The sequence below is a fragment of the Geotrypetes seraphini genome, chromosome 5 (assembly GCF_902459505.1).
Source record: "Geotrypetes seraphini chromosome 5, aGeoSer1.1, whole genome shotgun sequence".
NCBI classification, from domain to species: Eukaryota; Metazoa; Chordata; class Amphibia; order Gymnophiona; family Dermophiidae; genus Geotrypetes; species Geotrypetes seraphini.
In genome coordinates this window covers 92,389,991-92,408,237 of record NC_047088.1, presented here as the reverse complement: position 1 = coordinate 92,408,237, position 18,247 = coordinate 92,389,991, and the positions used below count along the sequence as shown (strand labels likewise).

Genomic DNA, 18,247 nt, shown 5'->3' with positions numbered 1-18,247 from the left:
AAAGCTCTTGGAAACCGCTTTGCTGGGCTTTAGTTGTGTTGTAGGGACCTACATTTTGCCAATTATTCTGGAGGTCCCTGAGCTCCATAATAATTAGTTCCCGGAAAGTGAAGATCAGGGGATCCATGGGATCCGGGGGAATCCAATGTGATTTTATCCTGCAAACTGAAATAGAGCCCTTTCTGTTAATATTTGGCCCCTCGCTAATTCTTCCTCCGTTGGTTGGAGTTCTTCTTCAATGTTGTCACAAAAAAAGACTTTCAATTGCATCTTCCTAATGAATGCATGAAGTGCAACATGAAGTTTAAAGAAATCTGGGGGGTGGGACATCACAAATCCCAAACCATTCTCCAAGATTTCCATCTGTGGGCTAGTGAGGCAAAAAGATGATAGGTTGATTACTGTCGAGAGGGTGTCGTCGAGTTTTGCCCCTTGTGCGTTGTTATCTTGTCCGTCCCCGTCCGCGAGAGACTATACTGGTAGAATCCCCTGGTTTCTCGGTGTTTACTTCAGTAGAGCCTTCGCTGGAAGTATCCGACTCACCTGACGTACTGTCGAATGTCACTTTCTTCTTCTGTGTGTTAATCGGGGTTTTTCTTTGCCATGAGTATACCCGGTACTGTAGATAGTCCCTTTGGTCTCTCTTCCATTTTTTAATTTTATTGGTCCTAATTTCATCTCTGAAATTCTTCATAGCTGTTTTCAAATCTTTCAATTTTTGGTCAAATTCGCTGGTGTCTGGTCGTTGTTGTAATTCACTCTCAATACTGCTCACTTTTATACATAGTTCCTTCTCTGTGGTCTCCACCAAGAGAATCATGAGATCTCTTGAGCATTTATTTAATATCGCTGTCCAGCGGTCTGTAAAAGATTTGTCTGTCGAATCATTTTAGGCTCCTTTAAAATGCGCAGACCCCCTAGGGATCTTTGCACTCTTTAAGTATTGCACTAATGTGCTGCAATGCAGTTCGGCTCTTATAGCCCTTTTCATCGTATTCTCTAGTTCGAGCCAAGAAGATTCAGCAGGGGGATCTCTTTTAGTTGGGACCAATGAGCTGCAGGGGGCGGACACATTGTGGTTAGAGAGGGAGGATTTAAACTTCAAGCAAAGGACGCCGCCGCCATCTTTTCTCACAAGTAAATAGGAGTCGGAAGACTAATTTCGAACTAAATTTGGATAGGAGAGGGGCAGGACACAATTGTATGTGACAGTTTCTGCTCTATATTTTACAGGGAGACCCTTGATAAAACACTCGGTTGTGTGAAACATGTTGGGTCTGACTCCCCAGGTTTTGGCTGAGATAAGTACCATTTACTTTTTAAAGCATATATTACGACACTGAAGAAGCAAAGTGTTTTTGAAATATTGATTTCTTAAAAGTATTTATTAGGAGCAATACGTATAGAAAATTAAAGATAAAAAGACAAATTAAAGATAAAAAGGAGAGAACAACATTCAAAAATTGACAGCCAATGATGAAGCGCCACAATATGCTTCCCGCTGTATAAAATATTATATGCGGTGGAGTGGTGGGGCTGAGGCGTCTTTTTGAAATCACAAAAAGCTATCACAATCCAGACAATATTATACATCTACCTACATTGCATTTGACTGGATATAGCATTCACTTCATTATACCCTTGCCATATTTCCAATCACCTCTATTATTGACAGTTTTTCTTCTTGGTCTCCATGGAAGATCACGTCAGGTTCTGGTACACTGGATGTGTCCTCGCTTGTGAAGACTGACGAGAAAAATTTGTTTAACCTGTCGGCTACCTCTTTTTCCTCCTTTATCACTCCCTTTCTGTCTCCATCATCCAAAGGTCCTACTTCCTCCCTCGCCGGTTGCTTCCCTTTAACATATCTGAAGAACGATTTGAAGTTTTTTGCCTCTCTGGCCAGCCTCTCTTCGTATTCTCTTTTCGCTCTCCTAACCACTTGATGACACTCTTTTTGACTTTTCCTGTGTTCTTTCCAGTTCTCCCCAGTTTGCTCTTTTTCCATTTCCGGAATGATTTTTTCTTGTCCCTTATCGCTTTCTTCACCTCATCGTTTATCCATGCGGGATCTTTTGCTCGGTTTTTTTTGCACCCTTTTCTAAATCTGGGGATGTACATATGTTGTGCTTCTTGCACTGTGCACTTGAATAGAGACCAGGCTTGCTCTACGGTTTCTGTTTTTCTTGAGCTTTTTCTGAGTTTTTTCCTTACCATTGCTCTCATAGCATCATAGTTCCCTTTCTTGAAGTTGAATGTTGTCGCTGTGGTTCTCTTCCCTTTTGCTGTACCTACTTCTAATTTGTACTGGATCATGTTGTGATTGCTGTTTCCTAGTGGTCCTACTATTTCCACTTCCTTTGCTGGTCCCCCTAGTCCGTTGAGGATTAGGTCAAGAGTGGCATTCCCTCTTGTTGGTTCCTTGACAAGCTGATCCATAAAGCAGTCCCTCACAGCCTCTAAGAATTCTGTTTCCCTTGCACAGTTTGAGTTTCCAATACTCCAGTTTATCCCGGGGTAGTTAAAATCTCCCATTACTGTCACATTCCTGTTGTTGCCTTCCCGCCTCAATTCTGCTGCCAGATCTTTGTCGTTTGCTTCCGTTTGTCCAGGTGGACGATAGTATAGACCCAATCTTATGTCAAGGCCATTTTTTCCCGGTAATTTAACCCATAATGACTCCAATTCTTCCGCCTTTGGTTCTATATCCACTGCGGATGAGGGAATGGAGTCTTTTATGTATAGTACTATTCCTCCACCCTTCTTGTGAGTCCTGTCTCTTCTATAGAGTTTGTATCCTGGCAGTACTACGTCCCATTGGTTATCCTCGTTCCACCATGTTTCCGTGATTCCAATGATGTCTAGGTCCTCTTTTTTGGCTTTGACTTCTAACTCTCCCATTTTGTACTTTAGGCTCCTTGCATTTGCGTACAAACAATTTAAGTCCCGGTCTTTTCTTTTCTCTGCTGGTTTTTCATGTGTTTTGCTCCTCTTGCCATCACCTATTTGGGCCGCCAGTCCCTGATTTCTGCTCCTTTCTTCCTCATTTTTTGGTGCATCCTTTTCGTCCGCAACCTGATTTTCCGATTTCTCCTGTTCCTCTAATTTTATCTGTTTGCCCTTCTTGTTGGTCAACAGTTTCTGTTGTTCGTCTCTTGCTTGTTCCCAGCATTTTTCCCACTCAGTATCTTCTTTGGATACTCTTGTCCGAACCGTCGACGTTCCCCTTCTTCTCAGTTTAAAGCCTGCTCAATTCCTCTCTTGACGTTGTTTGCTAGCAGCCTCGTTCCTGCCGTGCTCAGGTGTAGTCCGTTCCTCCTGAAGAGCTTGTTCTTCCCCAAAAAAGTTGTCCAGTTCCTCACAAAAAGGAATCCTTCTTCTTCGCACCATCTCCTCATCCATGCGTTTATTGCTTGTAGCTCAGTCTGCCTCTTCACATCTGCCCTCGGTACTGGCAGAATCTCTGAGAATGCTATCTTCTGTGTCCTCAGCTTCAGTTTCCTTCCTAGGATCTTGAACTGTTCAATTAGTGTAGTCCTGCTGTAATTTCTCCTGTTGACATCATTTGTTACCACGTGGATTATCACTGCTGTCTCTTCTGTTTCTGCGCCGTCCAGGATCCTCTCGATCACAATAGGAAGGGGAGAGCTTTTTGGAAGGATTAGTCTAGTACCGTGTTAATGACAACAGCACAAGACCTGCAAAATGAAAAACGTTAAAAGTGCTTCATTAGATTGGCAGTTAACGCAAGAGAAAATACAACATTAAGCTGTGTTAACCACAAATTATAACGGACTTAATAAAAGGGCTGCAATATGTTTTCAATTGTTACTTCCCCTCCTTTCCCTTAGGTTTAAGCTCTTTCTTAATTAACATCCTAACAAAAGATTCAATAATGAATACACAAGTTGTTGGTAGGCCACAGCTTTGTTTATTCTAGTAACAATAGAACCATTAACTTATGACAACAGATCTTTTTACCCAAGTTACAACAGTGTAACATTAATCAAAATGTGTAATTTCCTAATCCCCATAACCCTGCCTTGACAGCTAGAGCTTGAGGATGGCACAAACCTCCATGACTCCTTGTGGGTCACCTGACCCATCTGGCAACTGCTCACAGAACTTTATTTAATATAACCGCTCATCCCCCGATGAGCTAACAGCTCTGTGCTGATTGAATCTCACTATACAGCTTTAGTTCAGCTTACTGTCTTTACCATTGATTTTCTCAGGTTTTTGTGCTGAAAGTAAGGACTCCTCTGAGTTATATTGGCAACTGTAAGAGGCTCCTATTCAGCCAACCCTTACTTCTGTAATCTTAGTGTTACCAGCCAGACTCTGTATTTGTTGGACAACTTTCTTTAATAATATGAAATAAAGGATAAACACTCACAATTGATGACTTCATGGCAATTCAACTCTGTCACAGAATCTTCTCACTCTACCAGCTTTCTATCCAGAAAGGGTCTGGGAGTGTGTCCACACCTTGTGGAAATAACACTGTTCTCCAAACTGAGATATAAAACTAAGATGTGTTAGAAATAAAGGCTGAAAAACCTGGTGGGAGAATAATGGTAACTCAGGTTCTCATACAGCCATGCGGTCTGCAGAAATGGCAACTGTTCTCTCTCATACTGGAGAAGAAGGCCGGGGCTTCAGCTCTGTAGATGCAGCCTAGCTCTCTGGGAGAAGCAAAGCCCTCTGGGGATTTAAGTCCACAGAACACACTTTACTTATACATCTTAGTATACACTTATACTAGTTCTTATACAAGAAACGGAGCAAATGCCCACATAAAGTGGAGGCAGACCAAGCTCTGTAGTTTAGGTTTATGCCACTGAGACACCAAATCTTAGAGGAACAAGTCGATACCTCCTTGAATCCATCCTACCTATAGGGAGGGCGTATACATCGCCTCCAAGGAGCAGGAAAAAACCTTGAGACTTGGAGGCACCCTCTTTTAAATAACCCAACCTCATGGTCCTTCCCTTTGCATGACATGCCCAATCCATGCCCAGCCCTGAGGTGGGAAACCCACTTTCAAAAAAATGTTTCCCTGCTGATTTCAACCATGAACTATAACCCTCCCCACAACTTCTCTCTCCACATTTCTTTCCCCCTCCCTTTCTCTCTAACCATCCTCCACTTCTACCTCTCCCTTCCCTAACCATCCACTATGTATCACCATCTGGGCTATACAGCCCATCACCCATTGAGACTAGCTCTTGGGCTCCCACATGCACAGATGTACCTGCACTTTTGTTTTCATTAGACATGTGTGCACTGAAGCTGCCCTTACCGCACAATGCTTGTGTGACTGATTAGCATGCACGTTCTGCGCACTTTGAATTTGCATCTCACAGGCTTACTGTAGTGTCGCAGAATATTTTTTTTGCTAATCTTTCAGTAGAAACCATCAATGCACGGCTCTACTGTGTGACTTTGCTCATCAACTCCCTCTGGAAATCATATCTCACTATTTCATTACTTAGACTAGTTTCATAAGTCTCTTCTGGACCTTAGACTGCCCCTGCTGTGAGGAACAATAGACAGATTGTTACTTCTTGTTTTTCCTTGGAAAGGCAGGTATGGAAATATAAATAAATTTATTGTATGTTTTCTTGACTTAGATGAGGTGTTTGCCACTGGGATCCCAGGAGAAAATGCACAGCTTCCTTGCAGAGGAGACAACACCACATGGCACAAGCACCAGGAAGGCCATGTCCAAAATATAACCCAGAATTCAAAGTACATCATCAACAACGAGTCTCTGGTGATCATGAATCTGACAGAGGCAGACAGTGGCTGGTACTTCTGCTACACAGAGATGAGATGCCTGCGCATTCACCTCTGGCTGCACAGAAAGGAAGATGGAAGTAAGTGTAATAAGGGTGGGGTGTGCAAGATTCCACACAACTCCCCTCCCTTCTTTCTTTTGACTTTTAGTTCAGTATCTTGGCACCATGATTTCCCACTTGCAAACTCTGAGGGAAGTTTCTTCTGTTTTAAACAAATATCTTTCCACTATTCTTAGTCTTTGTTGCACCAGTGTCTCTGTGGCCAGCAGCCATGCATCAGGGCACTTTTCAGAATCCTAAATCATGGGCCATAAATCGGGCCATCAGGTATTGCCCTTGCTAATGACCTTGATTTCCTACTCCTCTTTGGGCTATACTGCCTCCGCTGCTCCCGACCTTGGCCATCCCTAAGTGCAGGACATACAGTTTGGAAACAAATCCAGGGACCTTTCATGTGAAAATGCTGTTTTCTATTCCAAGACTGACACACTCTCTCCTTCCCTCCCCTATAATCTTCTGTAAGCCGTTATGCTTTGTTGTTCTTTTTCACTCACTTCTATCTATTTATCTGTTCCTATTCATTTTCCTCCCTATCTCTTATCTCTTTCCATCCTCCAATCTGTCTCCTTGGCTGCCCCTTTCTGTCCATTATTCTCCTCTTTATTTTCTATTTATTTCAATCTGTTCCCCTCCTTCACTTACTGCTTCTTTATCTGTCTGACCTGTCCATCTTCCTCTCTTATGCTGTTTAAAACACGCTCTCTTCTTTTTCTGCCATGGACTATATCACAGAATCCTGCACCATTGCATCTCAGCCTGGCTCCTATGTCTCCCTCCACTGCAATGAATCTCTTGCCCAAAACTGGAGAAACTGCTCCCTGATCACAAGGAAGAATGGTTATGACGTGCTGTTTACCATCAGCAGAACTTCAGAGCAGTCATGGGGATTCTTTCTGCGTGGCTCTATCCTCCTTCTTGTACCTGATGTGACTCTCAGCGATGCTGGAATATATTTCTGTATCAGTGAAGACCAAAATTATTCAGTAAATATGACAGTGATCCCACATTCAGGTAAGAAACTGGACTGCAGACTTTGAGATTTGGGCAGACAGGTACAGATGGCAATATTGGTTGAGGGAATCCCTGAATTGGCAAACTTATAGTTACTAGTACTCACCATAGAAAACCAATTCCAAATTCTGTTGTCACCTCAGTAATAGTATTGAAAGGTCACTTGTGCAGACACAAAATCAGAGACGTGAAGAAAGTACAAAAGTATCTTTATTCAGCATATGCAGGACTCCTGAGCAGTAAACTAGCTGCCTCAGAAGTGTCCAAATGAGGAAAAGCAAGTTCCTTTAAACCATTCTCATATACATATTGGATGCTACAAGGGGGTTTCTATAGATTAACTATTGACAGTTTTACAACTCGTGATTGATCCTAATACAAAGCATACCATTGGTCATCTGGGTGTCATTATGAGCCTATAGTAAATACACAACTTATCTATGCATTGCAGTTTCGATTGTTACATGTTCAGGAGGGCGAAGTACATTATCACTTTCTTAAAGCAGAAACAGGAATGCAACACGTGATTTCCCAGAAAAGGCACCCTTCTAAGGAGATGAAACTTATGCACAGACAGTTTTCTAAAATAATGAGCAAATTAAGGAAATGAAATGTATCCTAAAATAATGAGCAAGGCCCACATTCCTTCAAGCAAAATAATTCAGTTATAATCATAATAGAGGTTGCTGACCCCTTCATTCCAATCATAAAAGAGGTCGCTGAACCCTTCAGTATCACTAACAGGTGTGCACACATAAGTATTTTAATTGGATAAACATGAGAATTAGGCAAAGATATTGTAAAAGAATTTAAAAGCCTTATTCAGACATGACAAGGTAAAATGACACAGTGACAAAATTCATCACCATTCCCGTCTTTGCAGATTACAGCAGGAAACCATCCCATGCCATTATTTAGTGTCTGTCTCAACCTCAGTCCTTCTACACCAGCATTCTTCAATGCAAGGCTTGAGGATCAGTGGTTGTGCCCATTCATACTCTAATTCTTCTATCTCTCCTTAAAGAATGACATGGAGATGGTTTCTCACAGTTATCTGCAGGGATGGGGACGGTGATGAATTTTGTCACCGTATCATTCTCTACGTCCTACAACAGTAAGGTTTGATGGACACTGGCACCCAAGAAGTGTAAGATACCAGTAGCAAACACAACATGAATGAACACCATTTCCTACCCAGAATTCTCTTCTTACCTCAGTCCTTACCTCGTCTGAATACTCCCCTAGCCAGAAAGTACTTGGTGCAAAATATAATCTTGAAAAAATGAACACAAAGGGGCTGATATTGAGACTGTGGGAGGGAGGTCAGCTTCAGTCTTACAGGGCCCTCGGTAACCAGAGGACACTCGCTGAAAATCAGGGGTGAGAAATTTCGGGGTGATACTAGGAAGTACTTCTTCACCGAAAGGGTGGTCGATCATTGGAACGAGCTGCCTCAGCGGGTGATTGAGGCCAGCAGCGTATTAGATTTCAAGAAAAAATGGGATATTCATGTGGGATTTCTAGAAGAGTAAGAATCAGGGAGTGGGTCATTGGTATGGGCAGACTCGATGGGCTATGGCCCTTTTCTGCCGTCATTTTTCTATGTTTCTATGTAACTCCTGTGTTCAGCACTGAGCTCAGATATTCAATGCCAAGCTACTTCTGGTGACAAGCCTTGACTGTTCCCTCAATCAAAGAACTTTTCTACACTCGAAACACCATCTTCTCTGCCACGGCCCCTTTCCTTTGGAATGTCATGCCATCACACCACCTTGAAAACTCCCTTGACAAATTCAAAATCAAACTTAAAACCTTTCTATTCTAAGACACCTACCAAAATACAAGTTGCATCCCTTCTCCAGCCATTCTCAATGATTAATAAGAACCGCTTTTAAGAAGCGACCATCCCTCCCCGCTTATTCTTTCCCTTCCCCTTCTTACCACCCTTTAATTTTTATTTTAACTTCGATGTATTTTTGAATTTTCCCTCTCCCCAGCACCTTCTGTATCAACCCCTGTCTTCCTTGTTGTCTTTATCCTGTCCATTTATTGCCCTATTTTATTTTAACCATTTTAAACTCTTATTTTAGCACTGTAAACCAACCAGATACCTGCTGATGGCCGGTCTATCAAACTGTAAATAAACTTGGGAATTTGGATCTGCCTTCATGAAACTGATCCACAAGGACCAATGCTGAGATAAGGAGGTCTTTCCCTGGTGGGTCCATCTAAACTAAACTAAAACATGAATTTATAGACTGGGTCATCTTTATAAAATAAAGCTCAACTCGGTTTACAGTAAATAAAATAGAACAATTAAAGAAAGAAACAGCAAACTTGATAACTTACAATTTTCAAAATAGCCAGGTTTTTAGATTTTTACGGAAAAATTGAAGTGAACCTAATTCTCTCAAACATAGAGGGTTATCCACTATAATAAAACCCTTAGTGCGCATGCGCACTTCAAACTCCATGCTCCAGCTTCTGTGGTGGCGTGTTGCATGCGCAGTGCCTGCCTCAGCTGATTTCCTGCCCCGATCTCTAATGCCAGATGACTTCCTGCCTTCTGACTATGCTGTCGCTGCCGGGACGCTTCTTCTTCTCACCCCTGGACCAGCAGCGGCAACAGCCGCGGTTTCATTAAGTAGCCGCAGGGCATTTGCTAGGCTGTGATAATGCAAGGCAGGCCTGGGCAAGTGGATGCTGGACAGGGAGAGTAGGGAAGGGAGAAGGGGTGCTGCTGGACACGGGGGAGGTAAAAGGAAGGGAGAAGGACTACTGCTGGACAGAGGGAGGTAAAAGGAAGGGAGAAGGGCTACTTCTGGACAGGGGGAGCAGGGAAGGGGTGCTGCTGGACAGGGGGGAGGTAAAAGGAAGGGAGTAGGGCTACTGCTGGACAGGGGGAGCAGGAAGCAAAGAAAGGCCTCAGCGCTCCATTGTGCTAAAAGTTTACACATCTATTCTAGCACCCATTAATGTAACGGGATTAAACACTAGTCATTCCGTAATTCAGTTAGTTTAAATGAAAAAGATTTCCCCAACTCTAGCAAATTTGGCATGTCTTGTTGTCTATCTTTCTGTAGAGGGGGGTACAATTAACACATGTTGTTGATAGGTCCAAGGTGTGCTGCTAGACTGCAAGTTAATCTTCAATCTAAGTTTATGCTTTCATTTGCACTTCTTAGACTCAATACACTAATGAGTATTTTCTTTTCTGTATGTTTTTCAGACTGACCCAGATCCCATGGGTGCCTGTTCCCAGACTAAGGGTCAGAGTAGAACTCCTAGCACACTGAAGTAGGGGTAAAGAGACCTGTTGGATGGTAAAGAACCATCAAGAATTTAGTGTCTAATAAGATCAGCTGTGGCTGGTGTGAATTATCCACATTGCTGTTGCCCATTAATAAAATAAGATGTGTATGTTTGTCTTTAAATAGTAACTACAACTTACATGGACGATATCACCATCATAATTCCTATTAGTACCACTGTTTTAGCATTTCTTAATCAGATTCATGATATTGTCCATGAAGTAGAAAACTGGATGAAAGAATTCAAGCTATAACTCAACACTGATAAGACCAGGTTTTTCTTTGCTTCTCCTTCCAATCAGGTATTAGAAAAACACTTGAAACTAGATTAAAAGTCCTAGGAGTCTATTTAGACCAAACTCTTTCTATGAAGACCTTCACCAATGTGTTGGTTAAGAAATGCTTTTTTATACTATGGAAATTGTGTGCAATTTGATCATACTTTGATCTTGTTTCATTCAGATTGTTGGTTCAATCACTAGTACTTAGCACTTTGGATTATTGCAGTCCATCTTGTTGGTCAGTGTAAAAACTTATATAGACTAAGCAAAATCCAAATGGTGGCCATTTATTTGATCTTCAATCTGAATAAATCTGATCACGTCACCCAGTACTATAAAGAGCTTCACTGGCTTTTTTTTGAAGCCAGGGTGTTGTTCAAATTTGGATCTCTCTGTTATAAAGTCGTTCCAGGGTATTTAGTGGTGCAATTTAGCTTTTTGAATACTGATCACCCATTACGACATGACATTATTTGTGTTCCCTTCAGTATGAAGTTGTGTTTATAAGAAGTTTTTACAATGATCATTTGATTTTCAGGCAGCTAGCTGGAATGACGAATTTCAGAAATTGTTAATTGTTATCATCTTCGTATTGGCATTTCAGAAAATTGTTGGAATCATCTCTGTTCGTTAGATTTCTAGGAAATTGATGGTCTTGGTAACATTTATCTCTTTAAAAGTTTGGATTATGTTCAGTGCGTTGTGTAGGTACTGTTTCTGTACAGTTTCTCTTGTTACTTTTTGTACACCGCATTGAACTGAAAGGTATTTGCGGTCTAGAAATGGAAAAGGGCAATTCAATAATCTAGGTGTCCCTTTACACAAGAATAACTAGTGCAGTGAAGCAGGGTGTATGCATGAATTGAGATAAGCAGCATGAGTGAAAAACATTTGAGTAGTAAGTAGCTCCTGATGAAGCAGTTGTGAAACGGACACTTTGTTGAGTGTTGCTATCTGCCTCAGTCACTGCTGATATTTAAAATAAGTTGAAATTTATTTTTACTCTAATGGATTGTAAAAGAAGATTATGAATGTGAATATGAATATGTGTGAATAAGAAATATAACAAATAAGTCAATGGACATCTTTTTTTGAGGAGATTTTTCTGATTAGTGATGGGGTACTAAAATTCACACAGAGAGTTACATAGATAACCTGTGTGGGTATCCATTGAATTCTTTTTTAATTTTCATTTTGGATTCTATTTTTGGGGGACTACATATATTGAATTGGAGTATTTCATAGGTAAAGTCAGCCTGTAGGTATATATAGTGACCCTCTACATACTTTAACATAATAATTGCTCCTTCCTTCTATCCTTTTCTGTTTTGAAAGTGAGTGTATGCTGATTGTCATGGATTAGTAGCAGAGTTTGGCTGTCTGATGACTTTAAGGGGTCCTTTTATCAAGCTGTGGTAGGGGTTTAACACACGTAATACCGCGCGTTAAATCGCCTGCCGCACTAGCCGTTAACGCCTGCATTGAGCAGGCATTAGTTTTTTAGCCGGCCGCAGGGGTTAGCGCATGATGAAATGTCCAACGCACTAACCCCGCTAGCGCGGCTTGATAAAAGGACCCCTAAGTGTTGGTTTCCCACTTTGACCTTCCCTTGTTAGAAGCTTTTTCAAATAAAAGGGATAGTTCATGGTACCATTCAGAGAAAAAAAAAAGTTTGGTTTTGTTTTGAACCAAGAACCTGCTGAGTAAAATACATAAGCCCTATCTCCTGAACTACTGGATGGTACTGCTGAACCCAGATTATGCAGGGGAAACCTGATACAAGCACCAGAAGCTCTGTCCCTCAGACGCGGAGATGGATCTCAAGGCTTAAAAGGTATCTCTGGGAACAACTGTTTGTTCCTACAACTTGAAGACTGCTTAGCTGTGTAGAAGGGGCTCCATGACTCTTGAAATTAAGTTGGATGACAAAAGTGATTTGGAAGTGAGCATGGATAATCTGATCTTGACCTGGCTAACTGTGAGACTATTCAGACTTGTTACTAGAAACTGTATACTATCTGTGCTCCTTATTTTGAAGGAACATGTAATCTGTGTTGGATTCTATGAATTACTACTACTATTTATCATTTCTAAAGCACTGAAAAACATATTCAGCGCTGTACATGTGCATTTTACATGTAATAGATTGTCTCTGCTCAGACCTACAATCTAATTAGCAGCCTAAAAAAAGTGAACTTTTAGCTTGGATTTGAATACTGCTAGAGATGGAGCGTGACACAATGACTCAGGTAGTCTTATCCAGGCATACAGTGCAGCAATATAGAAGGGACGGAGTCTGGAGTTGGCAGTGAAGGTGAAGGTGGAATTAACCTCTATATTGTTTCTGCAAACCTTCTATTTAATAATAAACTCTGGCTTGAACCTAGAATGGATAGCTGTGGTTTAAGTAACTCAGGCTAGGAACCTGACAAGCGCTCTGTTCCTCAACGTGATTCTAACCCGTGTTCTATTTAATAATAAACTCAACTTGAACCTAGAATGGATAGTTGTGGTTCAAGTAACTCAGGGAATGGATAGTTGTGGTTCAAGTAACTCAGGCTAGGAACCTGAGAAGCGCTCTGTTCCTCAATGTGATTCTAACCTGGCTTTTGGTCTGAGCAAGAACTTTCACTAACCAGCCATTTATTGGCTACATGCTGGTGCTTTGATTTAGAGAAGTAAAGCAGTTCTGGCTTTGACCATGAGTAGAACAAAACAGCAAAGTTTTTGGCCACAAGGGAAAATGAAACAGTTTGACGTTTCGCACTGGCGAAAATAAAAAAGCAAGCCTCTAACCACAACAGAAACAAACATCTTTAACAATATTTGGCTATCAGTGCATAAAAACAGTTAGCCTCTCTTATCTCACAGATATCTTCCTTGTCAGCAATGGGTGAAATCAATAGACAGATGAGGGGTCCCTGAGTTTTGTAGCATCACTCTTCCTGGTGAATACTATTCTTTGTTAAGTTCTGCCCATTAGAGATAGAGGAGTGGGGTGTTCAGGCCCATCTATTTTCAATAATTCCACCTAGGAACCTTATGCTGCTTCAGAAGTGAAGCTGTGTCACCTTTAAATGTTTGTCATGCAAGAAACTGCTCAAATTGGAAACTGCAGGTCTGTTACCACATGATCCTCAAGCTAAAATGCTGGCAGCAAAGTGATTCACACAGGTCACCTATAGTGTGCGTTTAGATCTGTGATGAGCAGTGACATTTATGGCAGGGGATTCAGTTCATGATAGGGTTATCATATGGCTCCAGGAAAAGGAGGACGGATTGAGACATCCAGGTTTTACTTCCTTTGCTTTCAATGGAAGTAAAACCCAGATGTCTCTATCTGTCCTCCTTACTTCCATTGCTTTCACTGGAAGTAAAACCCGAATGTCTCAAACTGTCCTCCCTTTTCTGGAGCCCTATGGTAACCGTAGTACATGAGCTAAATAGAGGTGAACAACAACAGCCCATGCCAAGTCAGACTTTCAGGATTTCCAAAATGAATACGCGTGAGATTTAACTGCATACAATGGAGGACGTGCATGCAAATAATCTCACGCATATTCATTAGAGAAATCCTGAAAACCTGACTAGATTGAAGCTGATACTCTTATGCTAAACAATAGGGCAATACGTACTCTTAACCAAGGTTAATTTGCTCACTGTTTGTGTTGAATGATGTCACTTTTTGATCTCTTTCAGATAGTCACTTATAACATTTGCTACTTCTTCTTTGGACTTCTGTATCGCTACCACCTTTCCGAAATCTGTCTTTCAGAGTTACACACAGGCTGGCATTATGTGGTGTAGAACTGCAGATTCTCTTTGAACTGGAGAGAAACAAGCTAGCCCAGGTGTGGAGTGAATGGAGAGTCAGTCACCATATGGCTGAAATCAGCACAATAAACCAGGCCTGCTCATTACTCCTTTCTTGGTCAGAAACATCTGGGATTCTGTGCCATGAGCCTTCATCTACAACTACTCTTTCTCCAAGAGTCCCAGGACAATATCAAAACAAGTGCTATATTAGAAGCATTATGGCAGATACATCCAGTCTGCCCTTCCACAGTAACCATGATCTCTTCCTCTCTAAGAGATCCCACGTGCCTATTCCGGGCTTTCTTGAATTCAGACAGAGTCTCTGTCTCCACCACCTCTTCCGGGAGAGTGTTCTACGCATCTACCACTCTTTCTGGAAAAAAGTATTTCCTTAGATTACTCCTGAGTCTATCTCCTCAACTTCATCCTATGCCCTCTCATTCCAGAGCATCCTTTCAAATGAAAGAGATGACTCATGTGCATTTATATCACGTAGGTATTTAAATGTCTCTATTATATATCTCCCCTCTCCCGCCTTTCCTCAAAAGTATACAGATTGAGATCTTTAAGTCTGTCCCCATATGCCTTTTGATGAAGACCACACACTATTTTAGTAGCCTTCCTATATATATATCCTTTCTGAAGGTGCGGCCTCCAGAATTGTACACAATATTCTAAATAAGGTCTTACCAAAGTCTTATACAGGGGCATCAATACCTCCTTTTTCCTTTGGCCATACCTATCCCTATGCACCCTAGCATCATTCTAGCTTTCACTGTCACCTTTTCAACCTGTTTGTCCACCTTAAGATCATCACATACAATCACACCCAAGTCCCGTTCTTCTGTCATACACATAAGTTCTTCACCCCCTAAACTGTACCGTTCCCTCGGGTTTTTGCAGTCCAAATGCATGACCTTGCATTTCTTAGCATTAAATTTTAGCTGCCAAATTTCAGATCATTCTTCAAGCTTCGCTAGGTCTTTCTTCATGTTATTCACACCATCCTGGGTGTCTACTCTATTGCAAATTTTGGTATCAGCCGCAAAGAGGCAAATCTTACCCGACAGCCCTGCAGCAATATTGTTTATAAAAAAAAATGTTAAAAAGAACAGACCCAAGAACAGAACCTTGAGGCACGCCACTGGTTAACATCCCTTTCCTCAGAGCGATCTCCATTGATCACTACCCTCTGTCGCCTTCCACTCAACCAGTTCTAGACCTAGCCTCATTCTCTACAGCGGGTGACAAAATTCATGTTTTGAAGGCTTATTCTAAGCTGAAGAATGTACTTTTGTTTTAAATTATGGGACATATAATAAATTTGCTCCTTTTGATATGGCTACTTCTTGAAGCCAATTATACATTTTGTATTTGTTCTGCAGGCACTTCTGCACCACAACAGGCCCTAATATCTGGTCAGAGAATATCCTAGTATCAGATTTGTAGTGAAAAGTTACTACCTTTTCTGAAGTTAAGAAAGTAGATAATTTAGAAGCATTAATGTTCAACCAAATTATCTTTTGTGCATATACAGTAATATGAAAAGACATGTAGGAGACCTTGCTGCCAAACTGCCTCAGGATTACAAAAAAAACTTCTGTAAAATTTTCTACCTTTGCCACACACCTTTGCCTTTGTGAGAATTTCAAGAAAACTTGAGGACCTGCATATCATAAGAGTTGGACTTTGCTGCAACTTTATAGTTCCAACAGATTGGCAAACATAGGCAAAGTAATCAAGGTAACCAAATAACATTATACATTGCACATCAAAGAAGCAAAAATATATTTTATGTACCAGTAAAGATAGGACTTAAGTCAAAAAAGGAACAGCCTCTAAGCCAATGTTCTTCAATGTAATACCCAGGGCCAATGAGGGCCCCTAAGGTCCTCTGAGGCAGCCTCCCTCGTCATTCTGGCTGTTTTTCTGTTGTTCTTTGCCTCTGTACCCAAGCTCATGACACAAAGAGGAAAAGTGAATGGGAGGAAAAACCACATGCTTGAAGGGGAAGGCATTTCTCAGTAGATGAAGAAAGTGCATTTCTTCAGTATACACACAATAAAAAGTCTGAAGACAGGCTGGTGGAGTGGATGTCATTGACACACATTAGTCAGCAGTGTCACAGCCTTGTGTGGGAAAATAGTTGGCAGCTCTCCTTCAACTCAGTTGGATCCAAAATGGCTCCATCTTAAAAATTAATGAAGACTACTGCATGTTTCTCTACAAGTGCCCTCTTAAGGCTTTAACTGGGAATTTCCTTGTTAATTCTTGTGGATTTGTTATACCCTAACTGACAACCAGTAATTGCTTTAAATATAGTTTATGTCTGTTGAATAGATATATGAGGGGGAGTTGAAAAGTTTTCAGCCTAACCAAGAAGAGAATGACGTGGATATGGTTCAATCAATGATCTGAAACAATGTCAAAACAGAGAATTTCATTTCTGCAAATGGCACGTAATAAAATAAGATAACAAACTCTTTTCAGCTAGTAGCAAAATAGCACTCAGAAGTTAAGAAGTTGGTTGGTTGGGCTGAGAACTTTTCAGCACTCCCTCATAGCAAATACAACACAAGTATAGTAGAATAATAATAATTATTATTTTATTCTTATATACCGCCATACCGAAAAAGTTCTAGACGGTTCACAACAAGGTGAGCTAATACATGGGATACAGATAAAATACAAATTAGAATAATAAACTTAAAAACAGATAAAGACAGAAAGCATTTAAATATAATGCAGAAAATACCGGCATGGCAGGGAAAGAAGTAATACATAGAACAGATAAAATACATCAAGTTGAATATAAGGAACTTGATTGAAAAAATGAAGCAGAATGCATTAAGATACCAGCCTATCAAAGAGTTGAGTCTTTAACAATTTTCTAAAATCAAGATAGGAAGAGACCTCTAACATAATTTTTCCAAGCCATACTTTCAATTTAGCGGTTTGAAATGAGAGGGTTCTCCCAAGGAACTTCTTATAATGACAGGATTTTAATGAGGGATATGAAAACAACTGCACTCTACGTGTGGTCTTTTAGGCATAACTCAAAGAAAAATGAGACACAAGATAACCTGGTAACAAACCTGAAACTGATTGATAGCTGAAAACAAAGCTCATCTACTGAGAAACAAACCAATCAATGCATACTCTCTCATCCACATATGCTACCAAACATCTAGTGATTATCACTAGATTTTTAGTAGCATATGTGGCTGAGAGAATGTGCATTGATTGGTTTGTTTAATGTATTCATATACTAGTTTAGTACAGTACAGTTTAGTGTATTCATGTACTAGTTTAGTACAGTAGACTCTCTGTTAACCAGAACTCCATTAACCAGAACTTTCAAGCAAGCAGAAAAAAAAAAATCTAAGAAATATTGTAATACTTTAAATAAAAATGAAAATAAAATCAATTTCTGTTGGAAATTTAAGTGTAAACTTGGCACGCCACACCTGCGTATGCCCATGGTTTGCCTACCACATATCCGGTAGTTGGTCTGGAACAGTTTATGGTATGGCATAGTATGGGGTATAGTATTAGTTAGGCCTATTTTTAATAGTAATTCTCAAACAACCAGAAACTTCATGATCACATTTTGCCATATCTCCAAAAATTGCATTGGCTACCAGTCACCTTCAGAGTACAGTATAAAGCAGTAATGATTTGTCATCAATAGTTTAAAAATAATATACTTAGCTATACACCAAAAAGATCATTGTGCTCTGAGAATTTAGCTTTACTGAAGACGACTGTGAATCCAAGGCTTGTTGAGACTGGTAAAATGACTTTTTGTTGTGCAGGAGTTAAGATATGGAACTCCTTGGTGGGTCAGATACGAAATTGCTGTGAAAAGGGCATGTTTAGAAAAGACACAGTTATTTGTAGATGCCTTTTTCTAGCCAATAATTTTCCTCTCTGGCAGAATTGATGAATTATTCATGATCTTTACTAT

At 40.6% G+C, this 18,247-nt stretch overlaps 1 protein-coding gene across 4 annotated transcripts in view; it reads left to right on the top strand.

Annotated features, from left to right (window-relative positions):
• The window catches only part of CD19 (CD19 molecule), a 172,685-nt gene that overhangs the window by 64,226 nt on the left and 90,212 nt on the right, over positions 1 to 18,247 (top strand). For all 4 annotated transcript variants that reach the window (XM_033944279.1, XM_033944276.1, XM_033944278.1 and 1 more), the window contains 2 exons: positions 5,634 to 5,879; positions 6,594 to 6,872. In XM_033944279.1, coding sequence (XP_033800170.1) covers positions 5,634 to 5,879; positions 6,594 to 6,872 — 525 coding nt within the window. The remainder of the gene's footprint in view (positions 1 to 5,633; positions 5,880 to 6,593; positions 6,873 to 18,247) is intronic.